General features: G+C 47.3%; 1 protein-coding gene across 3 annotated transcripts in view; it reads right to left on the bottom strand.

Moving 5' to 3' along the window:
• ANKRD52 (ankyrin repeat domain 52) overlaps positions 1 to 19043 on the bottom strand; it is a 235565-nt gene that overhangs the window by 211624 nt on the left and 4898 nt on the right. For all 3 annotated transcript variants that reach the window (XM_033937117.1, XM_033937118.1, XM_033937119.1), the window contains exon 4: positions 15738 to 15808. In XM_033937117.1, the coding sequence (XP_033793008.1) occupies positions 15738 to 15808 (71 nt within the window). The remainder of the gene's footprint in view (positions 1 to 15737; positions 15809 to 19043) is intronic.

Genomic DNA, 19043 nt, shown 5'->3' with positions numbered 1-19043 from the left:
GGGTTCTCCCAATTTTTGTAAAAGGTCTCCCGTAGGATGTCATGTACGGGGAGCTTGAGGAACTCCTTAGGGAGGTTGTTCAAAATCTAAAGCCTCCAGGAAGGCTTGAGATTTTTTAGAGTCCGATTCCAGAGGAAGGGATAAGGCTGCAGACATCTCCCTGAGGAATTTTGAAAAGGAGGACTGCTCAGGTTTGGAGGTGGCATCGGGTGCCGATGGATCCTCATCAGACGAGGAGAGATCCTCCTCGGTACCGGGGGGGGACTCTTCCCATAAGTCTGGGTCCCGGACCTCTGGGTGTGCATGCCGAGACACCGGGGTGGAAGGTGCGGTATGGCGAGTCTTGGATAAAGATTTTCCAGAGCGCACCGAAACGGTACCGGGAGAAGAGGACCGGCGTCGATCCCGGTCCCGAGGAGGATCCGTCGTGGTATGGGAGTGAACCACCGGATGGGCATGAAGTTGCTCAGCCGAAAGAATCGGCATGGAGGTGTTGATTGGTACCGATGGGGTGGATACCGGGGGCTCGGTACGGGGCTCGGGCCGGTCTGGTACTGAAAGGAGCGGTGCCAGGATAGTGGGTAACAGGTGCTCGAGCTGACGCTGCAACTGTTCCTGGAGTTGAACTTGGAGGATGGCCGTAATACGGTCATCCAGGGGTGGCACCGGAACCGCTTTCTTTTGCTTCGGTTCCTTAGGTGCCGCTCCACGCCCCGGCGATGAGGAGGCCGATGACGAGGCACTCACCGAAATCGGGGCAGAGCGCTTTCGGGGTCGGTGCGAGGCCGGCAAAGTCGGCGTCGCCACTGTGGCTGGTGGACGCTCGAGGGTAGAGGGAGGCTTCTTAGCCGGCTTACCTGGCGCCAGAGACGCCGATGTGGGGTCGGGCGTCGTCGAAGTAGACGGTGCCGATTTCTGTGGTACCGCTGTCGATGCCGAGGAGTCCATCGTCGACCCGGTGCCGAACAAAAGATTTTGCTGGATTTGTCGGTTTTTAAGCGTCCGCTTTTTAAGAGTGGCACAGCGGGTGCAGGAGTCCGCCCGATGCTCCGGACCCAAACACTGTAAACACCAATTGTGTGGGTCAGTGAGGGAGATCGGGCGTGCACACCGCTGGCACTTCTTAAAACCGACTTGCGGGGGCATGAAGGGGAAAACAGCCTCCGCAAAATCGAACCCCGAGGCCTGTATAATGGCAACAGGCCCCGCCGGGGCAAAGTCGGAAAAAAGGGAAAAAAATATAAGTTTGTTTTTTTTTTTTTTTACAAAGCAAAGAAAAAAGAAACCCGAAGGCAAAAAAGAAGAAAAAATGGAAAAAAGCGCGAGCGGGAAGGCAAAAAGTGATTTCAACGGCCGTTGAAAAAACACACGCGTCTTCTTCGCTCCGCGGAAACGAAGAAACTGGGGACCACGCACTCCTCCGTCGGGCGGGAAGGCACTCGCGCACGCGCGGTGCAGCCAACTAGAACTTTCTAGTTAAAAAGGTCCGTACCGAGGGCTCCGTCGGTGACGTCACCCATGCGTAAAGAATATGCTGCCTGCTTGTCCTGGGATAAAAGCACTTTGCCTGACAGTATGACGCAGGACCTACTACTATTGGAACAATGGTCATTGACTTGGCAGCTCAACTTCAATGCTAAAAAATGTAAAGTGATGCACTTGGGTAAAAGAAATCTGTGTAGAACTTACACGCTAAATGGTGAGACCTTAGCTAGGACCACGGCAGAACGGGATTTAGGAGTAATCATTAGTGATGACATGAAAACTGCCAATCAAGTGGAAAAGGCTTCCTCCAAGGCAAGGTAAATGATGGGTTGTATCTGTAGAGGTTTTGCCAGTAGGAAGTCAGAAGTCATAATGCCACTGTACAGATCCATGGTGAGACCTCATTTGGAATATTGTGTTCAATTCTGGAGACCACATTACTGGAAAGATGTGCTGAGAATTGAATCGGTACAGCGGATGGCCACCAGGATGGTCTTGGGGCTCAAGGATCTCCCGTATGAAGTAAGGCTGAATAAATTACAGCTGTACTCGCTTGAGGAACGAAGAGAGAGAGGGGACATGATTGAGACATTTAAATATATCACGGGCCGTATCGAGGTGGAAGAGGATATCTTCCGTTTTATAGGACCCTCATCCACCAGAGGACATCCGTTGAAAATCAGGGGAGGGAAATTTCATGGTGACTCCAGAAAGTATTTCTTCACCGAAAGGGTGGTCGATCATTGGAACGAACTCCCACTGCAGGTGATTGAGGCAAACAGCGTGGCAGATTTTAAAAATAAATGGGATATTCACGTGGGATCTCTAATGATGTAAAGGAGGGGGTAGGTCGGCAAAATCAGGGCGAAGTGTCACTGGAGTGGGCAGACTTGATGGGCAGTAGCCCTTTTCTGCCGTCATTTTTATATGTTTCTATGTTTCTAATAAAAATACTTTCAATGCACAGAATGAAAGATCGGACATTTGTTTTGGTCACTAAGAGGGCCATAATCAAAAGAAACAGATCTAAGTCCAATTTGGACATAGGGTGCTAATCACCCAAAGTCAGCAGCGGCAAAATGTCCACTCTTGAAAAGCACTTTTTTTTTTTTAATAGTCTCTCTGTATGTCCAGGTGTTTGATCGTCCAGACTGCCACTACATCTAATTTTACACCATATTCTCAATCAAAAATTCATCCAAGTCCCAAACACTCAGAATAAGACCTTTTAGACATTGGAGTGGTCAGCATTATGATGGACTGGCCACCCAGACATGGCAGCAATGCAAAGAGGCACAGCTGTGAACTTCACAAAAGGGTGCCACATAAACATCTCACCAGAACTCCCTTATAGGTTATGGTGAGCCCCCCAAAACAACCCCAAAACTCACTATACTCACCCGTCTACAACCCCAATAGCCATTACGGCTGCAGGTGGCACCTATATAATAATAATGATAATTTATTTTCTTGTATACTGCCCCACCAGTAGTTCTGTATGGCAATACAGTAGGGTTTTGTTTTTTTGTGTTTTTTTTGGGAAGGGGGTTGGTGGGCTCACATTTTCCACCATTAATGTAGTGGTTAGAGTGGCTTATGGGCCTGGGTACTACTCTCTATTGTTCAGTAGCCCATCCCCCAGCCTACTTAAGCCACTTCTGTGCAGTTCTACTAGGCTTTCCTATAGAAGGTGCTGATGTTCCAGAGGAAGGTTTGTACGTTTTTATTCTGAACTTTGTGGGGGGGGGGGGGGTGCAATGGGGTCAGTGAGCACAAGAGGTGTGTGGGGGGGTCTTTACTTACTTTGTCCCTGCAGTGATTATCTGGTCACTTTGGCTGCCTTTACATCATCTAACTCACAACATATAGGTTTTGCCTAGGAAGTCTCATCAAACATTCAATTACCCTGCAGATCAACTTAGTCTAGGTCAGCCCACATCCTACCCACATCCCACCTTACCCACTCCTCCAGAAACGCCCCTTTCAGCTCTGGGCGCACAGTGGGATTCAGAGGTCTAAAAAGTCCCTGGATACATCCAAAAAGTTGTTTTAATTATTAGCACTTGGACAACCTGTCTTTCAGGATGACCAAGTGCCAACTTGGGCAGGTTTTTTGATGTGTTTAAGTCTTGATTAGGAGCCCCTAAGCATAGTAATAAAACAATTGTTGAGGCACTCTTGATGTGGGTAAATGAAGTAGAAAAACATGTCCATGCATAGTCACAAAGCATATTTTCGTTTTTAGCTACAGTTCAAGTGGTAGGGCACTTTCAACAATGTTTGTATAACTCTTGTAGAAGTAGATTTAGACAGTTGGTTTGAAGGTGTCTTTACGGGCAAAAGCTAGGTAACATAGAAACATAGAAATAGACGGCAGATAAGGGCCACGGCCCATCTAGTCTGCCCACCCTAATGACCCTCCCCTACCTTTGCCTAGTGAATAGAGCCCACGTGTCGATCCCATTTGGCCTTAAAATCAGGCACGCTGCTGGCCTCAATCACCTGCAGTGGAAGATTATTCCAGCGATCAACCACCCTTTCAGTGAAAAAGAATTTCCTAGTGTCACCTCGTAGTTTCCCACCTCTGATTTTCCACGGATGCCCTCTTGTTGCCGTGGGTCCCTTGAAAAAGAAGATATCTTCTTCCGCTACGATGCGGCCCGTGAGATACTTGAACGTCTCGATCATGTCCCCCCTCTCTCTGCGCTCCTCAAGCGAGTATAGCTGCAGTTTGTCTAACCTTTCTTCGTACGGGAGATCTTTGAGTCCCGAGACCATCCGGGTGGCCATTCTCTGAACCGACTCCAATCTCAGCACATCTTTGCGATAATGTGGTCTCCAGAATTGCACACAGTATTCCAGGTGGGGCCTCACCATGGATCTATACAATGGCATAATGACTTCCGGCTTACGGCTGACGAAACCCCTGCGTATGCAACCTAGGATCTGTCTTGCCTTGGATGAGGCCTGCTCTACCTGACTGGCAGCCTTCATGTCCTCACCGACGATCACCCCCAAGTCCCGTTCTGCTACCGTTCTTGTTAGGATCTCACCATTAAGAGTATAAGTCTTGTATGGATTATGGTTGCCTAGGTGCATGACTTTGCATTTTTTGGCATTGAAGCTGAGTTGCCAGGTCCTAGACCAGCGCTCCAGTAGGAGTAGGTCGTGCATCATGTTGTCGGGCATTGAATCTTCGTCCATTGTGCATTTTCCCACTACATTACTTAGTTTGGCGTCATCGGCGAATAAGGCTATTTTACCTCGAAGCCCTTCTGCCAAGTCTCTTATAAAGATGTTGAATAGGGTCGGTCCCAAGACCGAACCCTGTGGCACTCCACTGATCACCTCCGTCATTTCTGAGGGGGTGCCGTTCACCACTACCCTTTGAAGCCTACCACCAAGCCAGTTCCTAACCCATTTCGTCAATGTGTCACCTAATCCTATAGAACTCATCTTGTTCAGCAACCTGCGGTGTGGTACGCTATCGAATGCTTTGCTAAAGTCCAGGTACACGATGTCCAGGGACTCCCCAACATCCAGCTTCCTCGTCACCCAGTCAAAGAAGCTGATCAGGTTGGATTGACATGATCTCCCCTTAGTAAATCCATGTTGACGGGGGTTGACAGGTGGTTTTTTTACTACTTTCCTGAAGTTTAATAAACCTGCCAGCGATCTAATAGTTGATGGGATTTTGTTCCATAATTTGGCTAGGAAGTGAGAGTAGGCATGTTTGCAGGCGTTTTCTAGAAGGGTTCACACCAGTGAAGCAGATAGTCTTCTCTCGCCTTGCGATTGCAGAGATTGGTTGGGGATGTAGGTTGAAAGTTTGCCATTTAGGATGGGACCATTCCAACAAAGAATTTGAAAGCTAGTGTTAGGGTTTTAAAGATGCAGCATTTCCTGTGTACAGTGGTCAGAGCTGGAGTGATGGGGTTGCAAATAGTTAAGTTCTTCAGTAGGCAAACTGCTGCATTTTGCATACATTGTAATCTTTGTAGATTCTTTGCAGATAAGACCCACTAATAGTGGCAGCAAAGAAAGCAAATAGGATGTTGGGCATGATAAAGAAGGGAATCACAAGTAGATCGGCGGACATCATAATGCCGCTTTACAGAGAAATGGTCAGACCACACTTGGAGTACTGTGTTCAACACTGGTCTCCCTACCTAAAGAAGGATATAACCCTACTGAAGAGGGTGCAAAGGCGAGCCACGAAGCTAATAAAAGGTATCGAGAATTTGAGCTACGAAGAACGCCTCGGAAAACTGGGATTGTTCACCCTCGAGAAGAGAAGACTGCGAGGGGACATGATAGAGACTTTAAAAATACTAAAAGGATTCGACAAAATAGAGCAAGAAACATCGTTATTCACATTGTCAAATGTGACTCGGACAAGAGGACATGGACTGAAACTGAGGGGCACAAGGCCCAGGACAAATACTAGGAAGTTCTGTTTCGCACAACGAGTAGTGGACGCTTGGAACGCTCTCCCTGAGGAGGTCGTGATGGAGACCAGCATTCTGGGATTCAAGAGCAAGTTGGATGCACACCTTCTTGCAAATCACATTGGGGGATACGAGTAAACAAGGTTTCTCAGCAGGGAACACAGGGCTTGGCCTCCGCGGGTGCGGGTCGCCGGACTGGATGGACCTAGAGTCTGATCCGGCGAAGCCATTTCTTATGTTTTTCTTATATGTGGGATAAGGCATAAGGATAGAGCAGTTGAGTGAATTCTCCTTTGGAGAAGTATGAACGGATTTTCTGTAGTTGGCGCAAGTAGTAGAAGGAGATTGACACCACATGTGAAACATGACCTGTTAGTGATAGGTCTGCATCAAGGGTAATTCCAATCCTTAGCTTGATCCTTAGCTTTGATGGTTGCATTATCCCAGAAAGTTGGACGAGGGTGGGTAAAATTTTTCTTTCAAATCTAGAGTAGTTCAATCTTAGATGCATTTAGTTGTAGCTTGTTTGAAGTCATCCAGTTTTTGATTTCAGATAGGCAGCGCTGTAATATTTTTATTTGGGTGTCCCAGTTCATACCTAGCGGGAGGTAGAGTTGGATATTATCTGCAAATGAGTGGAACTTAATGCTGTATTATGCTGTATTATGTATGATGTATATCGAGTGCTGGTCCGATGCATAGGTTGAAGAGTAGTGGCAATAGTAAAGCGCTTTGGAGTACACCATATTTGAGTGGTTTGGGATATGACATGATAGATCCAGTACACTCTGCAATCTCTTTTTTTTAGGAAAGAGAAAATGAAGTTATCTGTACAATATATATTTTTATGTCTTGTGGTTGCATCTCTTTGAAGAAAGAGCTCATTGGAGCACTGTTTAGTGAGAAAAAAGGGTTGTTTTTTTTTAGCAAGAAACATAAAGCTGTGTTTTTCATGTGCTCTAATTAGCAAATAACATTGCTGTTTGGCCAGAAAACTAGTAGGTTTGGCATGCAATATGTTTGTATTACTGTGCCCTGTTTATGCTTATTAAATGTATTTTGAGCTAAATAAAGTAAAAATAAAATCCCTGAACCCTATTTAAAAGATTGCATTGAGAACATTCAAAGTCCGCCTAAATTCCATCCATAGAACTCGCATCTATCTAAAGCCCAAACCACACTGAAAAGTAGACCTAGTTTTCATTCGCCTACAATTTCTGCTTTAGATGGACGCACTATGGTGCCCAAATATACGTCAACGAGTGAAGAGACGTCCACATTGAAGCCTCTCCCATGCCTATGTCACACCCATATGATTAGGCACCGTTTTTCCTAAAGGGCGCCTACTGAATTGTGGATGCGTCTCGAAACTCGCGTCCACATCCTCAGGACACCCATCTACCAATTATTGCTCACTAAGACCCTTAAATCGCTCATTAACCACTTAGTTTGGATACCTAAGTCCTGTTTAACTTTAGGTGGAACTTAGGTGCCGTTAAGTGCCCTTTATAGAATCAGGCCCCAAATGTATAAAATAAAAAAAATAAGGGTCACACCCCTTTTAATAAAATCACACTGGTTACCAATTTCCCACAGAGTCACCTATAAAATCCTACTGCTCACATTCAAAACAAAAATCTCACATACCCCAAGATTCATCGACAGACTACTCATCCCCTACTGCTCTTCAAGAACACTTCGCTCCAGTAACCAATTTCTCTTATACGTCCCTTCTTTAAGATATATTTTCTATGATACCACTCAGAAACAAATATTCTCAGTTACCGTCTCTACTCTTTGGAACTCGCTTCCACTATATTTACAGGAAGAGATAAATCTTAACAAGTTTAAAACAAACTTTAAAACTTTCTTATTTAAAAATGCTTATGACCTTTGACATCCCTACTCCTCCCGATTCCAACAAAGGAAGAGCACAGCTAACCCTTCCCAATGTGCCATCCAATTCTGTTCTTCTGACCTATTTCAATTGTAGTTCAGCCCTCCACTCCATTTGTTCCAGTATGTCGTGTTACATCTTATGCCCTTCTTCTATCCCTCAAATATTTTAAACTTTTTATATTTTAACTTTGTATACTACTTAGACAGCTACAATAAGCAGTATATATCAAATTTTAAACTTTAAAGATATTTGATGTCGGGGTCCTACAAACTGGTACATTTGATCTTCTGTTCCACAATTTTTTGTTGTTTTGCTGCTTTATTTCCTTTGTTGAACCTTTTGGTGCTATTTGGATTTTGTTGTTTTGTCTTCTAAACATACTGGCTGGCCAGGAACTTCCAAGTGCTCTTATATACAGTAGCTTCAGAGTAAGGTGTTCTCAGCCTCTATGTGCTGGAAGGTAAGCATAACCCAAGCTTCTGGACTGGTCTAGAGTGCTGCTATGAAATATTTGATTAACGTGCATTATAAATAAGGTAGACTCTCTGTTAACCAGAACTCTCAAGCAATCAGAAAAAATCTAATAAATGGTAAAATTATGGTCATACCTGTTAATTTTCTTTCCTTTAGAAGCAGCAGATGAATCCAGAGACTAGTGGGTATAGCTCACATCGACCAGCAGGTGGAGATAGAGAACTGATTAACAGTTGGCCTTAAAGCCTGGTGTTCCTTCTGTTGATTCAGTTATGCACTTTGCCCAAGCATCCTGAAAGGAGAATGAGCAGCCACAAAACTCCATTCCAGTAAAAAAATGTGTCTTCTCTTCTGAATATCATCGATATTTTCTTTCGTTTTTCTTTTTATTTATTTATTTTTTTTTCAGTCATGAAATAATAGACTTACCAACCATAGCCCCGGCTAACCCAATGACCTAAACACCCTACACACAGCCCGTGCACTTAGGGAGGGGCTCTGGATTCATCTGCTGCTTCTAAAGGAAAGAAAATTAACAGGTATGACCATAATTTTACCTTCCATAGCAAAGCAGCAGATGAATCCAGAGACTAGTGGGATGTAGCAAAGCAAACTCAAACTGGGTGGGACGCCAATGCCGCCTCTGCCAGCACTGCAGCGCCAAAACTCGCCTCTGAACGGGCCGCTACATCTAACCGATAATGCTTTGAAAAAGTATTCCCTGACGACCAAGTGGCCGCCCGGCAAATCTCCTCTAACGACATCCCCCCGGACTCCGCCCAAGATGTAGCCAAAGCCCGAGTGGAAAGAGCCTGAAGGTGCTCCGGTACCTTCTTCCCTGACAACACATACGCCGAAGCAATAGTGTCCTTGACCCAACGCGCAATGGACGCTTTAGACGCCGCCATCCCTTTGTTTTTACCCGCGAACGCGACAAAGAGATGGTCCGACCGGCGAAAATCATTCGTCACCTCCAAATAATGGAGAAGCATACGGCGTACATCCAGTAGCCGTACCGACAAAAAACGCTTCCCCCAATCCTCCTTCCTGAAGGATGGCAGGAACAAACTCTGGTTCACATGAAAGGACGAAATAACCTTAGGCAGGAAGGACGGCACCGTACGCACCGTCACCCCAGTCTCCGAGAAACGCAAAAAGGGTTCCCTGCAAGAAAGCGCTTGCAGCTCCGATACTCGCCTTGCTGAAGCCATCGCCACCAAAAATATTGTTTTCAGTGTGACATCTTTTAAAGTGGCCGCTGACAGGGGCTCAAAAGGTGCCCCCTGCAATTTCCCAAGGACGAGCTTAAGGTTCCAAGTTGGACAAATTCGCTTAACCGGCGGCCGGATATGTTGAACCCCCTTGAGGAAACGCACCACGTCCGGCTGCGACGCGAGAGCCGAGCGAGCCACCCGGCCCCTGTAACAGGCAATGGCCGATACCTGAACCTTTAAAGAGTTATATGCTAACCCTTTCTCTACGCCCTCCTGCAGGAACGCAAGAATAGCCGGCAGAGAAGCATGGAAAGGCGCAATTCCGTGTCTTCCGCACCATGCCTCAAAGATCCTCCAGACCCTCGCATAGGAGGCTGACGTTGAAATCCTCTTAGCCTTAAGCAGGGTGGAAATCACCCGTTCTGAATAGCCCTTCTTTTTCAGCCTTGACCTTTCAATAGCCAGGCCGTAAGACCAAAGCGGCCCGGATCTTCCATCAATATGGGACCCTGAGTTAGCAAGTCCGGAGTTACCTGGAACGCTACCTGCTCGCCTACCGACAGCAGCATCAGATCTGCGTACCACGGCCGCCGTGGCCAATCCGGAGCCACCAGGATTACTCTGCCTCGAAAGCGAGAGATGCATTGCAACACCCGCCCTATCATGGGCCAAGGCGGGAATACATACAGAAGGGAATTCGGAGGCCACGGGAGAGCTAATGCGTCCACCCCCTCCGATCCCTGTTCCTTGCATCTGCTGAAGAACCGAGGCACCTTCGCATTGCGGGAAGAGGCCATGAGATCCCTCTCTGGCAACCCCCAACGATGGACTAGCAGGCCGAACGCTCGAGCCGACAACTCCCATTCACCCGGATCGAGAAGAGTTCTGCTGAGGAAGTCCGCTTGCACGTTTTCGTGCCCTGCAATGTGTGCCGCCGACAGAAGCGGAACATGCCCCTCTGCCCATCGAAACAAATGTCTTGCCTCTTCGGCTAACTGCGGACTCCGGGTGCCCCCCTGACGATTGACATATGCGACCGCCGTGACACTGTCCGAAAAGATCCTGGTCGGTCTGTCGTGAACTAGGGCCTGAAAAGCCCGCAGCGCTAACCGGATCGCTCTTAATTCCAGCAAGTTTATGGGCCATTGAGCCTCCTGGGAAGACCACATTCCCTGCACCGACGTCTGCATGCACTGGGCTCCCCAGCCCCATAGACTGGCATCCGTTGTAACTACCACCCAATCCGGAGTGGCCAACGGCATGCCCCTCCAAAGATGCAAGTCCTGGAGCCACCAGCGCATGCTGCGAGCTGCTCGAGGACTCCACTGGAGACGCACATTGTAGTTCCGAGAAGCTGGGGACCAGCGAGAGAGCAGAGACTGCTGTAAGGGCCTCATGTGGCTCCGGGCCCAGGGAACCACCTCCAGAGTCGCCACCATGGAGCCCAGCACCTGTACATAATTCCAAACTCGAGGTCTGGGCGACCCGAGAAGGAGGCGAATTTGATCCTGCAATTTCTCCCCCCGATCTCGGGGTAGAAATACCTTCCCCAGAGCCGTATCGAACCGTACCCCCAGATGCACCAAAGACTGCGATGGGGACAAAACACTCTTGGGAAAGTTGACAATCCACCCCAACGACTGAAGGAGAGAGATAACTCTCTGCGTCACCGACAAACTCTCCTGCCGGGATGAGGCGCGGATCAACCAATCGTCCAAGTAAGGGTGTACCCGAATCCCTTCCTTGCGTAGAAAAGCGGCTACCACCACCATGACTTTGGAAAACGTGCGGGGAGCCGTCGCCAGGCCAAAGGGCATTGCCCGAAACTGATAATGTTGGCCCAGAATCGCAAACCGCAGATACCGCTGGTGCGGAGGCCATATCGGAATATGGAGGTACGCCTCCTTGAGATCGAGAGACGTGAGGAACTCTCCTGGTCTTACCGCCGCAATAACCGAGCGCACCATTTCCATTCGGAAATGGCGCACGCTGAGGAATCTGTTGACCCCTTTGAGATCCAGCACTGGTCTGAAGGACCCCCCCTTCTTTGGTACAATGAAGTATAGGGAATATATACCGCGGCCTACCTCTTCCGGGGGCACCGGTACCACCGCCCCCAGATCGAGCAGCCCCTGAAGCGTCCTGCGGACCTCGGATCCCTTGGCCGCGCCACGGCACGGGGACACCAAGAAAGAATCTACGACGGGAGCGGCGAATTCTAATTTGTACCCTTCGTGAACAATGTCCAACACCCATTGGTCGGACGTGACTGTGGCCCACTCCGCCCGGAATGCCGAAAGCCGACCCCCTAAGGGCAGGGCGGAGGGAGCCAAGCCCCCGTCATTGTGGAGGGCGACTGACTGGGGTACGGGCTGACTGCCCTGAAGAGGGTCTCGCCGTACGAAAGGAACTTCTCTGCTGAAACCGAGGTCTCGAAGCAGAGAACGGGCCAGATGCAGACCTGGAAAAAGGTTTACCAGCCCTGGCCCGCCTAACATCCCGGAAACGCGGTCTAGACGATGCGGCCCTTACCGGGGGCCTAGCCCTGTCCTCCGGTAAACGCTGCGTTTTGGTATCCCCAAAATCCTTTACCAGTTTATCCAACTCCGCTCCAAACAATAAACCCCCTTTAAACGGGAGTCTCACCAGCCGGAGCTTGGACGCTGCATCGGCCGCCCAATGACGGAGCCACAAGGACCTGCGTGAAACCACAGACAGAGACATCTGTTTCGCAGACACCCGAATAATATCATATAAGGAGTCCGCCAGATAAGCCAAGCCTGACTCCAAATCAGCCAGTTCCGAAGGGATAGTACTCCCAGACTCCAGCAAATTATCGGTCATCCCTTGTGACCACTGCAGACAAGCCCGCGCCGCGTAAGAACTGCAGATTGCGGCCTGTAAGGTAACTGCAGCCACTTCAAAGGACATCTTTAGGGATGCTTCAATCTTTCTATCCTGAGCATCCTTAAGTGTCACGCCCCCTTCTACCGGCAAGGTAGTTCTCTTAGTCACCGCCGCCACCAGAGCGTCCACCCTAGGTAACCTAAACTTGTCCAGTTCGGTCGGTTCGACCGGATACAAGAGCCTCATGGCCCTTGCCACCCGCAAACTGGCCTCCGGCGCCTCCCATTGCGCCGAGATCAGCTCCTGCATGGCCTCATGGACCGGAAAGGCCTTAGGCGGCCTACGTGTACCTGCCATCAGGGGGTTACCGGACCCCTTGGCATCCTCCTGAGCAATATTCAAACTCTGCAAAGCCTTTGAAATAAAAGAAGAAAGCTCCTCTCTATGGAACAACCGGATAGCCGAAGGGTCATCCCCCTCCCTACCCGGAATACTCTCCGTGTCCCAATCCAATAGCTCCCCTTCCTCCAACGACTCAGGCAGGGAGAAAGGTGATCTGGGCAAAATATCCACCGCCTCCGCAGACCCTAGCCTGCGCTTCTTAGCCCCCTGCGCCTGCCCCGGGGATCCCGCTGCCTCCGCAGTGGGTCTAGCATCTGTCCCCTCCCCCCCCGCAGAGGTAGAGGGTACCGCAAGGGACCGCCCGGCCCCCAGCACCGGCTGGGTAGGCTGCGAGCTCTGCAATTTAAATGCCTGATGGAGCAACATCACAAATTCGGGCGAAAATGCACCCCAGCTAAGAGGCACTCCCCCGCCCTGCTCCGAGCCGAGGGGTGGGTCCGCGCCGGCCTCCAGCGCTCTCGACTCTTCCCCCGCCGCCTCACTCTTGTCATCCGTGGCCGAGTCCTGCAGTAACCCTGCATCGACTACGAGCGGCGGGGACATTGCGCAAGACTCCTGCACCTGGGACATGGCCGCCTCACAAGCCGCCAAAAACGGGTCGTCTGCCGGTGCTTCCAAGCACCCGGCAGAGCAAAGACCCGACCGTGTTCGGCGCTTCCCACAGCGCGAACACAGCTGACCAGCCTCTGCAGCCATCCCCCCTCGGCCTGACAAAAAAAGCTCCGACGCGTTTTTTTTTTTTTTTTTTTTACACACGCGGCGAACGCCGCCGAATGACGACTCCGCCCCCCAAGACGCCCGGCACCCGGGAAACGCGACCACACTCGAGGAAGGAAAATAACACACTCACCCGGTCAGCCGCTTACCCCCGAAGCCAGGCAATCATTGGTAAATGTACTGCATGCCGAGTGAAGCACAGCACGGCTCAGTACAAGCAGGAAGGCCTCCCTTTTTTTTTTTTTTCTAAACTGGAATGAAGAAGCCAGCCACTCCTGCACCTGGAAAGGAACCCCTCTATCCAACGGAGGGGAGGGTGGAGCAGGGACCTGGGAGGGCCCAGGTGTACCTCCCAAAGCCGGCACCAATCAGCCAGGCACCCCCACCTACTGAAGAGAACTAGTCTCAACAGAGGAATCCTACCGGAACACCACTTCAATCTATCCTGCAGCAGGCAGAGACCAGGAGCTAGAAAGATAGCTCCATCCCTGCTGGGAGATAGAGCAAAACTGAATCAACAGAAGGAACACCAGGCTTTAAGGCCAACTGTTAATCAGTTCTCTATCTCCACCTGCTGGTCGATGTGAGCTATACCCACTAGTCTCTGGATTCATCTGCTGCTTTGCTATGGAAACTATAATACTTTAAGTAAAAATGAAAATAAATTCAACTTCTGGCATAAATTAAAATGTAAACTTGGAACACCACACCCGAGTACGTCCACGCTTTGCCTACCACATTTCTGGTAGTTTGTCTGGAACAGTTTATGGTATGGCACAGAACAGGGTTTAGTATTAGTTAGACCAGAGGTGCCCACACTTTTTTGGCTTGCGGGCTACTTTTAAAATGACCAAGTCAAAATGATCTACCAACAATAAAATTTTTTTAAAAACACAAAGCTCACTGTACGCAGAGAAAATGTTAATTATCATTTATATTCGGGGTTTTTTTCCAAAGAGGTCAAGGCAGATGACTTTAAAATATGCAATGTCATCTCAGTAACAACTATACAAAAATAGACAAATATACCCCCTTCTCCTTTTACTAAACCGCAAAAGCAGTTTAGTGCACAGAGATCTGTGCTGAATGCCCCACGCTGCTCCCGATGCTCATAGGCTCTCTGCGCTAAAAACCGCTATTGCAGTTCAGTAAAAGGGGGCCATAGTGCAAAATATAGACAACAGATATAAATTCTCAAAATAGACACATTTTGATTACTAAATTTAAAATAAAATCATTTTTCCTATCCTTGTTGTCTGGTGATTTCATGAGTCTGTGGTTGCACTTCCTTTTGACTGTGCATCCAATATTTATTCCCTTCTTTCTGCCTCCTGCATGCTTCTTCTCCTCCAGACCTCATTCTAGTCCGCAACCAACATCGCTCTGTCCCTCCATGAGTTCAACTTTTTCTTCCTCTCCCTGAACCCCCTTTCTTTCGCTCTCCCTCTCTCTCCTTGTCCCCCCTTTCTTTGTCTTTTTTTCCTCTCCCTGCCCCCCTTTCTTTCTGTCTCTCCCTAACCCCCAAGCCATCACTGCTGATTTAAGCCAGCTTCCCCGACACTGCAAAAGCTAGGCCTGTGCAAGCGCCGGGTCCACAAGCCTTCCTCCCCCCCCCCCCAACATCAATTCTGGTGTTGGAGAAGAAGTTCCAGGCCAACTTCCTCTGATGTCAGAATTGACTTCTGGGGGGAGGGGGGGAAGGTTTGTGGGTCTAGTGCTTGTGCAGTGGCTGCATACGCCTGGGAAGCAGAGAGAACACAAAGGCAACGTGAGTCTATCGCGGAGCCCGGGATGGGCTCTGCAATCGACTCATGTTGCCCTTGCGATCTATTGGTCGATCGCGATCGACCTTTTGGGCACACGAGTTAGACCTATTTTTAATATTAACTTTCAAGCAACCAGAAACTATATTTATCCAGCATCTATAAAAACCCCATGGGTGCCAGTTAACTGAGAGTCTACTTTAAAAAGTTACTTTAAAAGAGAGACAGAGTGAGACGATGTACCTATAAATATCACTTGTTAAATGCTAGAAACAGGGGATGCCTAGTATCTCCTTTTCTGGTCTAGATCTACTCTGTAAGTACCCTGGAACTAGCTGTCCTCTCATTGTAGACCCTCTTCATTCAATATTAAGGAGCCTATGATCTCAATCAGTACCATATCTTATTAGTACCAAACTCCCTTACTGCTGACAATGCAACTGCAAGAAGAACCTAGCCAAAGTACCAAGTGAGTAATCATTCGTACCTCATTACGAGCTGCAGCAGCACGGTGCAAGGGGGTGAGCCAAACTGTGTCCTTTGCGTTAACATTAGCACCTGTGCAGAGAGGATAGGAATCAAGTCATGGAAAATGCAGTAGTACTTCTTTGGGTACAGTCTGTCAGAAGACACCCCCCCCCCCATTATTTCTGCACATGGGCTAGGAAAACTGCTTCTGTCATACAATAATATATTTTAGATAAATAGAAAAATTGCCCATGACATTATTAATGGAATTCATTTACCTGAATATACAGCCTCATGGTACAAATATACAGCTAAAAATGAATCCTTATTTCATGATGAATAACTTTTGGACTATAATGTATCTTAAATAGAAAACTATCTTAGATTTATTTCCTCAAAAAAGCATTTTATTTAAATGAAAAACCTGATTTTTTTTAAATCATTGATTTTTATCCACCCTGTTTACAATCCTTGAAAGGCTTGCAGTACACTTGTGAGTGGTCTTTCTGTAAAGAACCCTGTATATAAAAATGAGTTATTGTATGACAGAAGCAGTTTTCCTAAAAGTCCTTAGCCCCACTGTTCCTTTGCAAATCAATATACACAGAATCAAGCATTACCTCTTAAGTACTAAGTTTATATATCTGCACAAGGAACTTAGTGTGAGGATGGAGGGGCAAGCAGTAAAAATGAAAGTGAAACCTTTTGAGCAGAATACATCACAAGTCTTGGGGACCTTTGCATATATAGCCTGAGGTTTATCAATACAGTGATGCCTTGGAATCCGAACTTAATCCGCTATAGGAGGGGCCTTAGGCGCTTGGGCCAATCAGGCCCTAGGATCCTGTGGATTGGGCAGTGGAGGGCTGGGCCTGCCTCAGTTGGACAGAGGCGGGCCTGCTGGCTGGACGGTGCGACTTGCTGTCCGGCCAAATTAGAGGTAAGCCCAAGGAAGGGTTCCAGGGTAAGGGCTCTCGTTGGGGAGAGGGGTCCGGCAGGAGGGGTTAGGTCCCCTCCTGCTGGCGATCTTAGGGGGGGGGGGCTGTTGGGGTCCGGAAGGAGGGGTTGGGCACCCTCCTGCCGGAGATCTTAAGGGGGGCCGTTGGGGAGGGGAGACTGGCGGCCGTAGCTGTGTCCGCTATGCCTGGGGAGCATTTTTTTTTTTTTTTAAGAAAAAGTGCCTCCCGATTGGCTGATTAGACAGCTGTAGGACGCCTACAGCTGCCTACAATCGGGAGCACTTTGCAGAACCTGGGCCACAATGTGCAGGGTGTTCGGATTCTAAAGCAGTGTTCGGATTCTGAGACAAAATTTACTAAAAAAAAAAAAAAGTTCAGATTCCAAAACATTCGAGTTCTGGAGCGTTCAGATTCTGAGGTACCACTGTATACTCTCCTTGTAAGAGAAAACCTATAATGGTAGAAAGCCTTAAGAGACCCAGTTTGGGAATATTTTAATGAAGTTCCTCTACCTATGTGTAATGCAGGCATGCATGCACAATGCAAAAATTGCAACAAATAAATGCAAGGCCTGGTGGCCAGAATGAAACATCAAGAGAAGTGCTTTGATGAAGGTGACAAAAGGTACATGTTTGAACAGGCAGGATCTTCAGGTTGATAAATGTTTTTTTTAATTTCATCATATTTCTTAAAGACTGCCTTAAGAAATTGTCATATTTAGCCAAAAATATATTTGTTATTACGACATGTTACCATCATTTTGATACAGTTGTTCTAAAGAAATAAAGAGTTGAAACAAGCAAATATTCCTTTTTAGGGCAGTACTGAGTAGCAATGAATACAATGAGTAATACTAAATTTATTTATTTTAGTATTTATATACCACTTATAGCCCAAGTGGCTTACATTCAGGTACTCAATATCAATAATAAAATAACAACACTGATTTTTTTATTTAGATGAATCTAACATCAACCTAAAGGATTCTGGAAACTATCCACCTTCAAGATCATCGTCCTCCTGTTCTACAATTTCATAGTTAACTGTCCAGGATTGTATTCCAGATACATCATATAAATAATGAGGATTCGAAAGGCTATAGGATTGCTTATAACTTATCACATATCCACAGCATATCACCTAAAAGAAAGAAAACAAACTCCAACCATCCAGGAACCACCACAGATAAGCTTATGATAAAAACCAGCAGATTTGAAAAAGATAACTGATGAAAAAACTGCTCAGTTTGTTTATGCAACAAACTCTTCTCTCCGTCTGATTGAAAACCTACACTACATAATAAGATGCAGTCCACCCAGCAGAATAGAAGCTGCAGGGAAACTGCTGGATAAAGTATAAGACCGAGAAATGGAGCAACGTGCAACAGATCTAGAGGGTAAAATTGTTAACCTAAGTCTTGATGGGTAGAGTAATGTCCACAATGATACTGTTTATGTGCTTGTATACTAGAAGGAGGGAAGGTCTTTCTTACAGAAACAATTGATACCTCAGGAAATGCACATACAACAGAATACTTAAAGAAGGTAGCAGGAAAAGCTATAATAAAATGTGAACAAAAATTCATGTGTCTAATATGCAGTTTAGTCACAGACAATACTGCAAATGTATCCAAGATGAGAAGAAATTTAAAAGAGCATGAAGAGACTACCAAGCTAATAACATATGGCTCTGGTGCTCATTTGCTGCACCTCCTAGACAAAGACTTCAGTGCCCCAGAAATAAAGACTAAGGTCGTTGAAATTGCTAAATACTTCCATAACAATCATTTTGCTGCAGCAGCTCCAAAAAGAATGGGTGGAGCCAAGCTAATGCTCCCACAAGATGTTAGATGGAACTCTGTGGTGGACAGTTTTGAGCAGTATATCAAGAACTGGCCTATTCTGATGACATGTTTGTGAACTAAATCGAGAGAAAATAGATGGCACAGTTACAGCCAAAATCCTCATCACTGAGCTTTAAGAGAAATGTTGAAGATATGCTGAGAATCCTGAAACCCATTTCTGAAGCTTTAAACAAAATACAGAAAAACAGCTGTTTTATTCCTGACTAGTGTTTAAGCCCGTTACATTAACGGGTGCTAGAATAGATTAGTCTGATCCAGTATGGCTATTCTTCTTATGTCTTACCCCATATTCAGGCTCCCATTTCCCCTTTTTTCACCAACTTAAAAATCTGTCCCCTTACTCTGTCCTTCACCTCCATAGAACTCCCTCTGCATTCCCCATCAACCTTCACTTATTCTTCCAGCTCCTATCTTCAGCCTCTTTCTCAGCCCCCAGCTTTAGTCCCAGTCCTTTTCAATCACATTTCCCCTTTTGTAACCGCCTTCTCCCACCTCCCCCTAT

This window comes from Geotrypetes seraphini, chromosome 3 (genome assembly GCF_902459505.1).
Source record: "Geotrypetes seraphini chromosome 3, aGeoSer1.1, whole genome shotgun sequence".
NCBI lineage: Eukaryota > Metazoa > Chordata > Amphibia > Gymnophiona > Dermophiidae > Geotrypetes > Geotrypetes seraphini.
The sequence above is the reverse complement of the archived record's forward strand: the minus strand, read 5'-3'. Positions and strand labels throughout refer to the sequence as shown.